Raw genomic sequence first — 15,391 nt, 5'->3', positions numbered from 1 at the left:
ATTCTGCTTTGCAGTATCAAAGAGCAATTGGCAGAGAAGGGTTTCTTACTTTGAAACAGCTTTTCTTAATCAACTTGGAGGCTATCCAGAACACTTTTTCATTTAGAGCAACAAACACAAATCATCCAGTTCACAATAAGGCCATGTAGCAATATATCTGCATCTTTCGAAAGAGAAAGGGAAGTGTGCAGATGGATTTCTGTATCAGCAGATAAACAAGAGAAAATCTGTGGAGTGATTAGGAAAGAAACACCACATTTTTCCATGAGACCAAAATAAAATTAAATACAAAACAAACCAACTATTCCACACATTCATGATTCTTCTCAATTCTGAAAAATTATCTCATTCTCAATATGTAAGCATCAGTTCCCCCAGAAATGCAACCTCATTTGGAGTTAGAATTCTTAGTGTGAAGATGAGTAAATCCAACTGAAAAAATGACTTGTTCCATCTTAGGAACCATGGTGGTACCTTTCATATAACCCTTAGAGAGCTTATTTGTTGTCTTTCTTCACTTATGCCACTTGTGAGATAATGTCAGAGTTTAACATTTTAACACTGAAAGCTAAACTGGTAGTGTCTCACGACTGTGGTTAATGTGACGGCAAACAGTTACACTGGATCAAAGCATGCACGATTTTTTGTTACCATGTGCTGACTTATTTCTATACGTGGGCTTCTTGTTTCCCTAAGTATTTTAGCCCTGCAGTAGCGAAGGGAACAGTGCCTAAATTTCTTTAGGAATTTGGGCTGAATTTCTCCAAACTTCAGCAGCAGTGAAATAGCATTGATTAAGACCAGGTCATGCTTTAGTGTTGAAAATCACAGGATACAGGTCTATTGGTTCTGCTGGCATAAGAAGTCACTTCTTGAGTAGTGGAGCAGGTGGACAAAGAAGAGCTGTTACTGTCTATTTCCTTTCCTGTGTGCTGGTGTTCTTTCTGGTCTATACAATAGTATTTTTGGACCATGGACTTTTTCAATATCATGTTACTGAGTGCCCCTAGCACATGGTTTGATCACTGCAGACAGTCTCACACAGCATGCTGTAGTGTTTCAGAGCTTGATATACTCTGACCTTAGCCATCAGTGTTATTTTGGGGTTATGTTACAGTGGTGCCCCTAGTTTCTAGGTGGGATCGGTGTTCTTTTATGCTGGTGGTTGCACAAATGTGTGAGGTATTTCACTTTCACATCTAATTGAAAAGGATGATCAAACTGAGCACTTCTTCCACACCTTTCTGTAAATCTCTGCCATTTTCCTTGTTCCTTTCTTTGTCCATTCTGAATTTCTTTTCAACAGGAATTAGTTTAATGGCCTATTTCATATCTGACACTGAACAGCTGTTAGGTGATGCAAAATTTCTGTAGTGATCTGTTCTGGATTCACTGCAGTAGAGGCCATGACTGTCTACCATTACAGCTTCCATGAATAATTGATTACTCTAAGGAAAAGCTCTGATTCTTTATTTATCAAATAACTCTTTGCTAACAGACTAGATAAAAGTGAATCATGGGGACATGAACGTAGAAAAAGGTTGTTTTTCTCAAGACACATACACATTGTGCTTTCTGAATATTGGTTATCATCAGAGTTAGGCAATTAATTGTATTTGCATCTGTGAATTTTTAACAATACAATTTAAAGATAGAAACTATTAGTGGTTTTACCAAGTTACTGTAAAGCTATTACTAGATTTTTAAAATAGCTGTCAAATGCTTCTTGTGAAAAAGAAATATTAATTTTGACCAATGAATTTGGGGAAATGGATTTCAATCCTCCATATAAAAAAGTCTCTTGAATAACTTTTGTGAAATTCTCTGCCAAAATGGTACATTTTTTTATGGGACCCTGACTTCCAGACACTGCCAGATCAGTAGAGGTTAGTTCAGAATAATGCCTTTCATGAAAGTCAAAATTCATCCTTAAAGTAAGGTTTATTCAAAATAGTTTCTTCTAAATGACTGTGAAAACAATCTTTGATGGTTTTGGATTCTCATAGATTGTGTAGAATTTGTTTTATGGAAAAGATTAATTTATTGGTTCCTGGGAAATTTTTTTTTTCATAATACTGAGATAGTGTATGTTATTCTGGAATTATTTGTATATAATATTCTTTCACATTTCCATTGATCCTTTTCTTAGTAATTTTATTTAAAATATTCTTGTTCCGTTTGGTGAGCTAGCTTTTCTATGATATAAAAAACATAAATTGGTGTTTTGATAGGTAAACTTGTTCAGCTTTTAGCTTTCTTCAGTAAAGGGAGATTGGTGCATATAGAATTGAACTAAGGGTATGTATTTCAAGATAGCTAATGACACATTTCTTTGTCCCTCTCTGTATTACCTCTTCGTAAAGCTGCGTGAAGAAGAAATATTCATTTTCAAAGAAAAATAGTAGTTTTCTATAGTGTGGTGTATGTTATGGCTTGATGCAGACTCTGTTTTGAGACTATAGATGAAATAACATACAGTGGAACAGCAAAAGCTTTTCTTTTTCTTTTTCTTTTCTCTTTACAGATGGACCCAATTCAAAAAGCTGTAATAAATCATACGTTTGGGGTTCCTCTTCCTCATCGAAGAAAGCAAATCATATCATGCAACATTTGCCAGCTGAGATTTAATTCTGATGTAAGTTGATCATTTTGTATCAGATTAGAAATATGTACTTATCTTCTAGGATGTGCCATAATTTGCATAAATTGAACCTAAATGAAACGTTGTGATTTCAGTTTGTGGCTCAGCAGATGAAAAGGCTGTAGGATGCTTCAAATAAATACAATTATTTGGTAGTGTTTATACACCCAGCCAGATTTTCCCTGCAGATATATCCTTGCAAGCTCATCAACTTCAGTTGTGCTGCACAGAGTGTAAATAGGAAAATGGATTGATCCATTACTGCTAATAAGGCTGAAATATTTGCTGGGTCCTAATTCTTCTACCAGTCCTGGTTCTGTTTGCCTTCCTTTTCAACCTGTAAATGTTAGAAGTTATTCAGATACACTTAAGAGTCCTTTTGGATCTACCTTCGTTTTCCTACCATTACAGTATCTCTGTCTAGCCAGAATGTTCCTGTTCTGCCAGTACAAGCTTTTAAAGACAAAAAAAAAAAAAAAAACAAGCAAGCAAGCAGATGATATTTTTGTCAGTTGGTTCCTATTCCTACCTTACATCCTCTCACTCCTCCAGCAATGAAGTGGAGCAAGCTGAACTGGAGATGGTCTCTAATATACAGAGGAAACCCATCCCCCATAATTACCCAAGGAATCTGTGCTGTGGTGCTCCTTTCCAAGGAATACCTGTTCTGTCACAGAAAAACCACTTAGAATTTGACTTGTTTATTTCCTTCTCCAGGATCATTGTGTGTGCAGACAAAACCTGACGTGGTACAATATATTTTCTTCTGCTATTGTAGTCTCTCCAGGAAGTTTCTTGACAGCGCATCACTGGTGGATACTTATCTTCCCCTACCAAATGTCTTTCATTTGCTACTCGTTTTACTAATTTAAATATGGAAGTTACTTCTGTCAGAACAAAAATGTTTGAATTTAGAGTGAGGTCTAAGTCAAAAATGGCCATGAGGTTCCTTCCTCCTGCTAATCTTGTGAAGAAATTAAATAATTCTTGTGTGCTGCTGCTTCTTTGTAGGCAGCTATTTATGTACAGCTTGTACCTATTTTCAGTTTATCACTTATTTATCAAAGCCATGAACTTGTCAAAAACTTTAATTGAACCTTGAAGCCTCCTTTTAAGGATTGACCACCAAGGGATGAAAATAATGTAGCTCTCTTCATTCCCCTCAGCTTTTTATTCCTTAGAAATAATTTTAATGAGAGCTCAGTCAGAATTTCCAGACCAGTCAGCATCATGTACTTACTTTCACTGGTGACTCCTGGTTTTGTAGTTCACAGGCTGAAAGGACACCTTCCTCTTATAACATTGACATAATTCTCAAACGGTGGTTCAAGGAAAGGTAATACATTCTCTGGAGCTGTCATCTCCCTCGGATGAAAATAGAAGAGTCAAATTAGTCCCTTCCATTTAGAAGCCAGATGCTAGAATTAGGACTGTAGATACTGAGCCATTCACAGGAAGGGAACGATGGAGACTTCTGGGCCACAGTGGATCCCACTGACTGAGCAGCCCAACTCATCACTCATAATTTTCAGCTTTGTCTCAGGAAAAAACATATCACACTGAATCATACATAGTATATAGCTGCAAGAGACATCAAACACTTTGGTGTTACGTACTAAAGTGAAACACCTCCTTTCTAAGAGGGTAGACCATTTGTTAGTCTGCAGAAAGATCCAGACAAAAGAGAGGATGAACACATCATTAAAATGACTTAGTCATTAGCAGATACACAACTCGGATTGAAACATGGAGTGGAAAATTTTCCAGCTGACAGGAGCTAGGCATTTTCCAGAATAAAATGTTTGAAATAAAAATTCTTCGACACAGATACAAAGAAGGTATCAGTGGACACTGATTCTTCTTACTCAGAGGACTGGTATGCTCCCATACTGTTCTTTTTCTGCTGTTCTTAAAAAGGTTTCAAAGGAGAGAGGGGGAAGAAGCAGTGGCCATTTTCAGAGTCATCTATAGAGTCCAAAAAAATGGTTTCAGAAGAAATCTATTCATTTAGACTGTTCACAGCAAACTGTTGGAAGAAAAGCTGTTAAGTGGATATTTAGTTGTTCCTTCACACTTTCAAGTGATAGAGGCTTGAACTCCAATTTGCCAACAGTGTTCAGCAGAAGGTTGTTCTAATGCTCCCCTCTCTCAAAGTAAATCAATATCATTAACTTTATGGAATGGGAAGACCTTCTTGGTGAGTATCTTTCACTTTCCACTTGTAATATTCACCTAATTTTTAAATAACCCAAGCGTTGCTGATTGATGGAGAGATTATGATCCAAAAGCTGCCTGTTGATTAACCTGAGACAATATCTCTCCCCCTTTTCCCTATCACACAGAAGAGCTTTGTGGATATCTTTTTGATGGTCTCTTCTCATTCCAGTGCATATGGTTATTACTGCTCAAAATCACAAAGTGCTCTGCTGAGGCTTTCCAAGAAATAATAAGTAGTTGGAGTTCCACTGCAGTTTAGAAATATGCTTTTCTGCAACATGAGGGGAATAGGCAGAGCTAAGTTCTTCCGTTGCTTGGGTAATTCTGAATGTCCACCAGTTTTTGAAGCAAAAATGTGCTAAACTGAGGATTTATTGTTGAGACTTAAAGGAAAGATTGCTCTGAAGAAAAAGAGCTATTAACTACCAGTTTTTTGGTAAATCTACTATATGAATGGCAAGTACACACATTATAATTTTTTCTCTTATTATTATGAAAAAGTTTTAATTTACTGAATATTCCTAACTTTCATTTTCATCATGTTTTGTTGAACGTGATTTAAAACGATAACAACAATAAATAACTTTTCAGAAACGTAGGGCATTGTGGCTGTTCTACCAATATGCCTTCATTTTTAGATGCTAGAGATAGGATTTATTGTACAGTAATGAATAGAAATTCCATTTACCTACTGCACGACAGTATTATGAAAATGTTTACAATAAAACTGGTCTGTGAGATTTTTCATTTTTGCAGAGAATACAGAATTTTTTCCCCTTTGATACAGATTTCTTTCAGAGCAGAAGAGCTTTTTTTCTGGTTACATAGTATCAAAATTACATTTCAAGGAAAAATGAGAAAAGGCAGTACAATAGTCTAAAATCGTTTAGCTTCTTTCTAAAGGAGTTATCTATAAATCTTCATGACAGCTGTGTGTTCAGTATTTCTTTTTAAAATAAATCTTCTCATACTAGGGAAGGGAGGAATGAGCAAGTAACCAAAGTCTCTCCATGCTGAGAAAAAACATTAGAACAGCAGAGGTAGGTTCTGTGGAGTCAGTTTCAAGCAGTGATTTTTTTTCTTTTTTCTTTTTTTTTGCAGTGAGAGAGATCTATATATAACATTTACATTCACATGGTGCATCCAATACAAGGCAAAACATTTAAGTATGTGCTTAGCTGCGAGTGTGTTGCCATTTAGATTTTGGCAGCTGCTGAGAGCTATTGCACCAGTTCAGAAGAACTGCTAAATGCATGCTTTGTAGTAAACGTTAAACATCTGCTAAAAGCACCCTGTAAAATGAAGTCCAACTGACTTCAGTAGGACAACTCATGTGCTTACAGGTAGGAGTACATTCTCTGCTAACATAATCGATCACTAAAAAAAAAAAAAAAAAACCAACCCAAACAGAATACCCACCGAACAACCCCATAGCTTGAGAAAAAAAGAGCTTACTAAATTTACCTCATTTTTTGATCAGCTGTCTTGACTATTTGATCTTCCTTTGCCCACATTTCTAATTTCATCATTTGATCAAGGTAGTGACAGTGTGTTAACAAGGTCAATTCTTGCAAAGGGATTCTCTCTTTTTCTTCCCTCTCATTTAATGCAGATGGCTGAGTGATAATCCAGCTTGCCTTTAGAGAGAGGTTGGACAGTGTTTTTATGTACTCACAGGACTTGAATTTCATTATGATACACTGTAAAAATATTTCCAAATATGTTAGCCAGAAATTATTGTTTGACTTAAATAGCAACAGTAGTAATACTCTCCTGAAAACCATGAGCTGAATGCTTGTCATGGAGTCCTTATTTGTTGTTTTTTACCTTGTTTTCTTCCATCTCTATAAAGCAAAGGTACTGATGAATTGATATATAGTTCAACTGTATGAAGTTGTCAGGATTCAAAAAGTCCTGTTCCGGTAAAAGAATAGTGAAGGATTTTTTTGGAGGATAAGGATGCAATATAGCTCCACAGTATTTTACTATGGTTCTAACTTTCATGGGGAAAGAAGCAAGACCAGAGGACTTATATCCTATTTAGGTTATGCTTGGTATTGAGAACAAATGATTAAAGTATCAATTTGTAAGCACCTAAGGGATAATAAGGTGATAAGAAGAAGCCAACATGAATTTGTTAAGAACAAATCATGTCAAACCAATCTAATTTTCTCCTTTGACAGGGTAATTGGTCTAATGGATAATAGGGAATAAATAGATGTGATATATTTTGGCTTTAATAAGGGTTGATACAGTCCTATGTGACAGTCTTGTAAAGTAAGTAGGGGAATATGGTTCAGGTGAAATTTTTAAAAGTTGGTTGCACCACAGATTGAAAAACTGTACTGAGAGTAGTTGCTGATGGTTTCCTGTCAAAACAAAAGATCACTACAAGTCAGGATCTGCAGGAGTCTGTTCCATGCTTGCTGCTACTCTAAATTTTCATTAGCAATGTGCCTGACAGAATAGAGAGTACATGTATCAGGTTTGTGGATGACACCTAGATGGAGGATGGCAGGCGCTTGATGGAAGGTGACGAGTTCAGGATTGCAGTCCAAAATTATCTTCACTAGTTGGAGAAAATATTCTGGAATTCCAGCAAGTGCAGTAAATAAAAGCACAAGCTATTGGACTTAGATTGGAAAAATTAAATGCACAAGTAGTAAAATAAGAAATGTCTGGCTTAATGGGCAAAACCAAATTATAGTGAACCACAATCCAAATATACAGTAAAAATTGGTAATGGGGAAAAAAAAAATAAAAACACCCAATTAATCCTATGATTCTTTTTTTCCCCAAGACTGTTATATTTATCAATAGACAGGTAAGTATTCTACAGTATTTGAAATTGGCAATGCCTTGGGTGGAGAATTATTTACAGCAGTGATCATCACACTTTAACAAAAGCATAATTAGTTGCAGAATTTAGAAGACATCCACTAGTATGACAAGGTGTTAAAAAACTTTACTTGCCTAGGGAAAGTAGAAAGTACTGGATAGATGTACAGTGAAAAAGACAAAATATAGTAGGTTTTCAGTGTATGAAAGAGGGATAATAAGAGAACAGTGACCAACTGATCTTTGTGTTCCTTGGTTTTGATAGAAGAATAAATTTGATTAATTATTCAGCTTAATTTGATTCAAGATTTTTTTTGTTGGAATATTTGGTGAAACAATTCTTGCTATAATGGTAGTGAAGTTCTGGAAGGAAACACATAAGGACAATTGTGGGCTCTCTGGCAGCAGAGGGTCTTAACATATTAGACATCTGTTTCTGAGGATGGACAGGAAACACTGAGTATAGTCCCAGATGTGAGAGAGAAAGATTATATGACCTCCTGCTTGACTAACTTACAAACCTGTTTCTGTGGTTTGGAAGAGGTAATAGAAGTTTCATTTCTTGTCCATGCCAAGCCATGGTCACACCTGGCCTGCTTCCTCTGTTTGCAAAGAGAGAGGAACTTTCAAAAGCTGGTCCATTAAGAACAGGAAAGGCTGATACAACTAACTGCTTGAAGTTATTTAGTGTTTCACCCTTCTGATTTCAAATCTATTTTTCAACTTTCAGAGATCTGTTTAAATGGTGTTTGAAGCCATGCATACTCTTTGCCTCAGTCACTGTTCTGTGTGTGGCTATAACCATATTCTTATTCTTTGCATGTTTTGTTGTGCCTTCAATTATGGTTTAGATTTAGATTCAGATTTTCAATTAACCTTTAGATTTAGAAACCTGCTTTGATATAAACCCAACGATTTCTGCTTGAATTGTAACGCACAGCTTCCTTAATCAAAGTCTGTTGTTGCAGGTATTGCCAGCCATCAAACACATTTATCTATTATCTCAGGGCAATTTTACTTCTGGTCTCTCCAAACCAATGCATCTGCATTCTGTGAAGTCATCAGCCTGATTCTTTAAGGAAATTCTCTTGTGCAACTTCTAGAGATGTTCATCCTCCCATTAAAGTCAGTGTTACTATATGAGAGTATAGTATTAATTGCAGCACTTGTACCTCTCCAAGGATAAAACTTCATCCAGAATTAACTTATATATGTTAAAAATATATATATATGAGTTATATAGTTTATAGAATTCCATGTGTATATATATGTATATGATACTTCCTTCTAATGATACACCATCTTTTCTGTACTATGGAGTTCAGTGTAAGGAGAAACAAATGCTGATTTCAATTATGGAATTGCACATGCCATTCATTTGAGATCAGAATGTGAGTCAGAATGGAAATACATTCATAGGTCGACACTTTTCCAGAGATACTGGTTTATAGTATTCACTGGAAAAAGTAGCAAGTAATCACAGAAAGTGATTAGTGTAGAGATTTCCATGGGATGTTTGGCATTTGTGTCAACACATTATGGAAACCCTAAAGAATTTTTAAAACAAATAATTCAAGATATGTGATTTTTTGGCATACTAAAAGTCTAATCAAATAGCACAGAATATTTTGCACTTACGTTGCATACATGACAAATGTGAAAACAACCTAGTATTTTCTTTGTCCAGTTCAGTGGAGTCTGTTTTTATAGGACTAGCCTGCACATTTTAGAAGCATTACCTCCTCTTTCCTAGACCACAGACTGAAATATGAATTGCAGTCAGGTCCTGTGCAGGTCTGCTGTTTTTCATACTAGAGAATTCAACTTTTTTTTTTTTTTTTTTTTGACTGTGTGTTGTATTTTGAAAGAAAATAATTTTTTATTTTGATTCTGTTAGATGCTGTTTCATTCTGAGATGGTTGTGAGTAACCTTTCTTCATGTAGGAAATTAACTTAATTTATAAATTGTGAAATCCAGAATACCCTGTTGAACAATAGTAATGAATTTTCACATAACCTGTAGTTTCTTAAAGCATTTCTAAAATGCTTAATAGAAAGTGTAATTTTGGTTTGTTATATAAAGTATTTTTTTACATAGTTTTCACCTTGTATAGAGTACTTTTTATGCACCTATACAACCTAGAAGCAGAAATTATTCATATCTGCCACAGCACCTTGTTGTTTAGCCTAGGAGTACTTTTGGAGGTGTTGAACTGAGTCCCCAGACTAATAGTCTAAGGACATGGATATTTTCTTGCCTCTTAAGCATTGCCTACAAACTAAATGTTTTGGGTGATCCTCAGTAACTGCTGTAAGTGATCTCAGTGGTCTACAAGCTATGGAGCTCTCTGCATGAACTCTTCACTAATCCTTGTACCTATCTCCTCTCTTGTAGTGAAAGTAAGCTATTCTGTCTAGAATATCTGTACTGTTGCAGAACATGGACCAGCCCAGAGGTATCAGGCTCACAGAGGCATTGCCTGAGGACAAGAAGACAGTAGGAAAGAAGGAAGGTTTTAAGTTATTGATCTTTAAGAAAACATGCTCTTAATGTTAGCTGGTTACTCAGTCTGTTGCTGGTGGAGAGATGGAGCGCCCTGGTGTCTACTGTATTCGTACTACAAGACTTACACTTTCCTCTCAAAATTCACTCTCCAGCCACATTCAACAGTGGCAGTTGAAGAAAGAGTGTCTAAATCAAGCATTGGAACAGGCTGCCCAGGGTGGTATTTAAAAAATGTGTAGACATGGCACCTGGGGACATGGTTTAGTGGTGGACTTGGTAGTGTTAGTTAACAGTTGGACCCAATGATCTTGAGGGTATTTCCAGCCTAAATGATTCTATTCTATATATCAAGGAGAAAGCAAAGTCTAATGCTTCCAGCTACCTGGTCCCTGCACAAGCAGCGGTTATGGAGGAATGTCCAACATCTATGTCAACTGAACATCAGAATCAGTATAGGAACATGATCCTGGAGAGATTAAAACATTCAGCTGATCAGCAGCTGTTTCTATGTTAGGACGTAAAGATTATTTAAAACTAAGACTTTCTGTATTCACCTTTGTGAACTCTTGCTTCCTACGTCTGCTTATCCTACCAGGTAATTTCATTTTCAGAGCGCTCACTTTTTTTTGAAAAAATAAGTCAATTGTGGAGAAGGATTGACATCTCTTGAAAATTACTTGAGTTTGCTAGAAATGATCTGTGAATAGGCAATGGCACTCTCTGATAGTCCTGTTTATAATTTGCAAAAGACTAATGACCAGTATTTCGACTGTGGAATATGGAGACAAATTGGCTTAAAAGGTTTCTGCTTCGGGCACGGAAGTGAATGATTTCAGTATTTGTCCTACTGGGGCCAACTTCTAACTTATCCTTGACTGTAGATGGTCTCAGAACTGAAAAGAGCAGAAGAAGGAGAGAAGGCAGAGGTGAGACTTGTTAACAGGAGAGAAAGTCTGAAACAAGAGCAACCTCCCTCCTGTGTTTCAACATGTTCATGATTGTTGCTGTCAGAAATTTTCCTTCTCTCAGAAATTATTAAATTAGAATATAAGAATGTACCACAAAACATGATATTGGGAAGTGGGAAGCAGACCTAAGTGGTCTGATAGGCCCTAGATTTTCCAAAATCTTCTTTCAGTGTCAGGAGAGTGCTTAATGTGGATTATCTATCACTCACTAAGATTACTTTCAGGCAGATTACATATGTATTTCCAGTGTTTTTAATGAATTGGGTCCTGTAGCTATATTCTTTGTGTTACAATAGTGTCAGAAAGATTTTGTTCCTGGAGCAGGGTGGGGGAACATGAAAATGGAATTCAAATGCTAAAGTTAGGCAGGTAGTGGCTAACTAGAGTTTCTTTGAAGTCTTTGGCTGAAATTGTGGTAATGAAGACAACACTTAATATTTCTGAACTGTACATTGAAAAATGCCATTTTATACACAAAGGAATTAGTATAGACAGGGAAAAATATAGACAGTATGAAAGATATAGACAGTATAAAAGGGGGGAAAAGAAGTCTTCCTTCCAATTCTCTCATGTTCCATTCATGGAAAAGACTGCCCATTTCAACTGCAAGGAGAGAAACCTCTGCTTTATCACTTCTTGCCATACATTTATTTGTATTTAAGACATTATTTTCTGTGAGATTCTTCTGTCGGTGTAGGAAGTAAATCAGTCAACTCTAATAAACAATTGAAATTTATGACCAACTCTGATGGGGACTCTACAGAAACCACTTTCCATAAGCAAGTCATCACCTAAAAGGAAAGATAATTTGTAAACTCTTTACTGTGCAGTCTTCATCTAGCTTTGCTTGGTATGTTGTAACTTCTTCCTTATAGATTTATTTAAAAAAATAAGAATTTATACACTAGAGAATCTGAGATTCTGAATTATTAATAAGAGGGGCAGATAACAAATTTCACTATAAAAATGGCAAAATATTGTCTGCTTTCAGTCACCAATCAGTGACTCTTGGCTCACTTTCTTAGGCACTGATAAGGACATAAAGAAGAACTGGGAGAAGAGGAACATGCAGGGTTGTGTCAAAGTCTGGTCCACAGAAAGAGCACATAGTGAAGAAAATGTGCAGTTCTGTGTGATGTAGAAAGATTGCCATCAAAAAGAGTTAAATGATGTAAATTATATTTTTTCTCAAAAAAAATCCTAATTTCTTCTAAAAATGCATTAGAAGTGAATTCACTCTTTTACCTGGCTTTGGGTGATTATACTCTATTCCAACAGACATAAAATCTTATCAAGTAATATTACACTAAGTCTGGAAACTTTTTTGTTTTTTCCCCCCTTTATGGTGAGAGAAATTGCACTCCCTGAGGTACCTGTGATATAATCTTTACTGTATCTGTGCAGCCACCTCTTGTAGCAAATATAATATTTTCTTTTTCTAGAATTACTATTAAACATAACTGCCCCTGATGTAAACAAATTCCATTTCAGTACCTCCAGGCCTGACTTTTTCAGCTTCTTGGTTCTTTTATCAGTCCTCGCATGTCTTTTAAAGTCTCTTGAGATATTGCTATTCTGTGTACTTACATCACAGCTAACAGCTGGGAGTCTGATCCTCTGAAGGAGTGGAAGTGCAACCCAATATGTGCTTTTAAAAGCTTTATATTGGAATAAAAAAGCACATATTTGAACTATACCTTTGAGGGAGTATTGTCCCCACTCATGTGCATTTTTTTTAATCTCAGTTGAAAATGAAGTCTTTAAAGGTTTAAAATGGCCAAAGGGGACTGACTTCTTTTCAGGAAATAATCCAATATGGCACTTACACCTAACTCCCCCATGGCCCTTAAAAGCTTGATTATAAATTCAAAACATGTATTCAAACTGAGGCAGTGCTTTACTGGTAGACCATACAGGTACTTTCGTATATATAATTGTTTGAAGAGTTGATCTCAAACTGTGATTTTAAAAATACAAGGCCTTATTCTGTTTGGGGTTTATATAGGTCTCATTGTGTCATGGTGTAGATACAGATGCATAGTAAATGTATCGAATTCATTTATGTTAGCTCTTTTTGGATGGGCATAAATGTTTCTTTTTATTCTTTAGAAAGGAGACTTTAGAAGGTAGTCTCTGAACAGGTTTTATCCTTTCCCCAGCATAGCCTATTTTCTCTGCATCAGTGGACTTGTCATGATAATCAACTTTTTTGTCCCAACCATCAATCACTCCTGATTACAGCTGGGGAGAAGTTCTGTTCTGTTGATCAGCCCATCAGTGCACATAATGTTACACCTGGAGACAAGTGAAAATCATCCCTCGATTGGGGAATCACTTGCCTTCAAATCTTTTGTCTGAAGCATTTTAATTTACATTTAGAGTCTTGTTGCAATTGTCAGTGCTTGCTTTGATTTTATTATTTCTTTGACAAAAATAATAAGTTCAGTTGAGCTTTCCCTACATGATTAGAAAAAGAGTTCTTTTCTATTTCAAATAACATATGTTGTAACTTTTTCACTTCATTGTACAAATATTGCAATAATTACCACTATATAAATTAAAAATTAAATAGTTATGTAGTACTTCACTAGGAGAAACTTAGTATATGCTAGCCCACAATTTTTGCAAAAGCTTTTTTGTTGGCTTTTAATCAGATACTTGGTTAGGGTAATATTTATCTTTAGTATTCAATTTATGTGAAGTGGCAATTGCTCACTTCATAACAATAAAATCAGTAAAAATTAAAGGCATCTTTCTTTAAGGGAAATATGGCTTATATTGTCATCATTACTGAATACCACACTTCTGAGAATAGGGGCATTCTAAGTATCTAAAGCTAAACATTTGTCCTTTCTTGTAATAAAGGTGTTTTTCAGTTGTCACAAGAATGATGAAACTTCGGCCTGAGTAAATACTTTATATTTTGGTAATTACTTAAATATGACTTTTAATTAGCTATCAGAATAACCAGATGTAATTTAATTGTACCATTCTTTTTCCTCTCACAGTTACTTTTTAATTTTAGGTATCTTTCTAAATTATCATTGTTACAAGTTTATTCTTTCACAATATCAAAAAACCACAACATATAAGAAGACTGTAAACCTGATACTTCAAGGGCTACAGGATGAAGTGTAAATGAAGAAGAAAGTAGAATGTGAGAGTATAGGGTAATAAAGATTTGATTAGCAATCATGTTTTTATATAAAAGGTTTAATTAGCAGTAGCTCATTTTCCTATTCCTGCCAGCCATTTTCAGGACAGTGATATATTGCTTTTTTGCAGTGAGCCATGCCACCAAATAGAAGGTGTTATGTTTTCATTAAATGAAGACACTTCAACATTATTATCTCTCACCTCAGTCTACACAGCAATTCAAAACATGTCCAAATGTCATAATTTAATAGGCCAGTGATATATACAGTAATTTTAAAACTATGGGATATTCACTCAGATGCTTTCTTTTGTTTCTTTTTAAATTGGTGATAAAAACACTAAATTGCAAATCAAAAAATCATTCAAACAGGCTCACTCCTTATGTTCTGTCTGCTTGAATACCTTGTTTGCCCAATACAGAATTTCATCACTTGTATAAAATTGTTCTTCCAAAGAGACAACTTGTTTATTTTTATAATTTAGTAATTAATGTGATTATATTGCGTAATTTTTATTTTACAGGGTACATCAATCTGCATTACCTTTCAAAAGAGTCTCACCAATTATTGTAATGACATAACGGAAAATTTTCCTTTGTTATTGAATATCTGATGGTTCTTCACTAACACAATTCTAGTTAAATGGCCTACCACAAGGTACCTGTCATTGCTTGTCAATTTATGTTCTAACATGATTTTCTTACCAGAATCTTATGTAGTGATAAACAATTACTATAAAGTCAATTTCTAAGGTAAACACATTCTGAGAAGCAGCAGTAAGTGAGTAACAATGTCTAAAGATGTCAGAAAACATGGAGTATATGGAAATAATTAACACCTTGGACACAGGAGGAATGAAGATTTTTACTGCATTTAATAGTATTTTATTCTATATAATTCCCAGTGGCTAAGATTTTTTTTTTTTTTAAATTATATTACATGATTAATTTGTATCTCTTTAGTGCTTGAAAAGACTGTAAGAATGAAAATTCCATCACAATAGAGCTAAGAAAATGTACATCATGTCGTTACAGGATGGAAGTACTTTTAATAAAATGCACTAAAA

At 35.3% G+C, this 15,391-nt stretch overlaps 1 protein-coding gene across 2 annotated transcripts in view; it reads left to right on the top strand.

Annotated features, from left to right (window-relative positions):
- The window catches only part of ZNF385D (zinc finger protein 385D), a 446,378-nt gene that overhangs the window by 338,152 nt on the left and 92,835 nt on the right, over positions 1-15,391 (top strand). For both annotated transcript variants that reach the window (XM_074838710.1, XM_074838721.1), the window contains one exon: positions 2,525-2,635. In XM_074838710.1, coding sequence (XP_074694811.1) covers positions 2,525-2,635 — 111 coding nt within the window. The remainder of the gene's footprint in view (positions 1-2,524; positions 2,636-15,391) is intronic.

Source organism: Strix aluco, chromosome 1, assembly GCF_031877795.1.
Source record: "Strix aluco isolate bStrAlu1 chromosome 1, bStrAlu1.hap1, whole genome shotgun sequence".
Taxonomy (NCBI): Eukaryota; Metazoa; Chordata; class Aves; order Strigiformes; family Strigidae; genus Strix; species Strix aluco.
The sequence above is the reverse complement of the archived record's forward strand: the minus strand, read 5'-3'. Positions and strand labels throughout refer to the sequence as shown.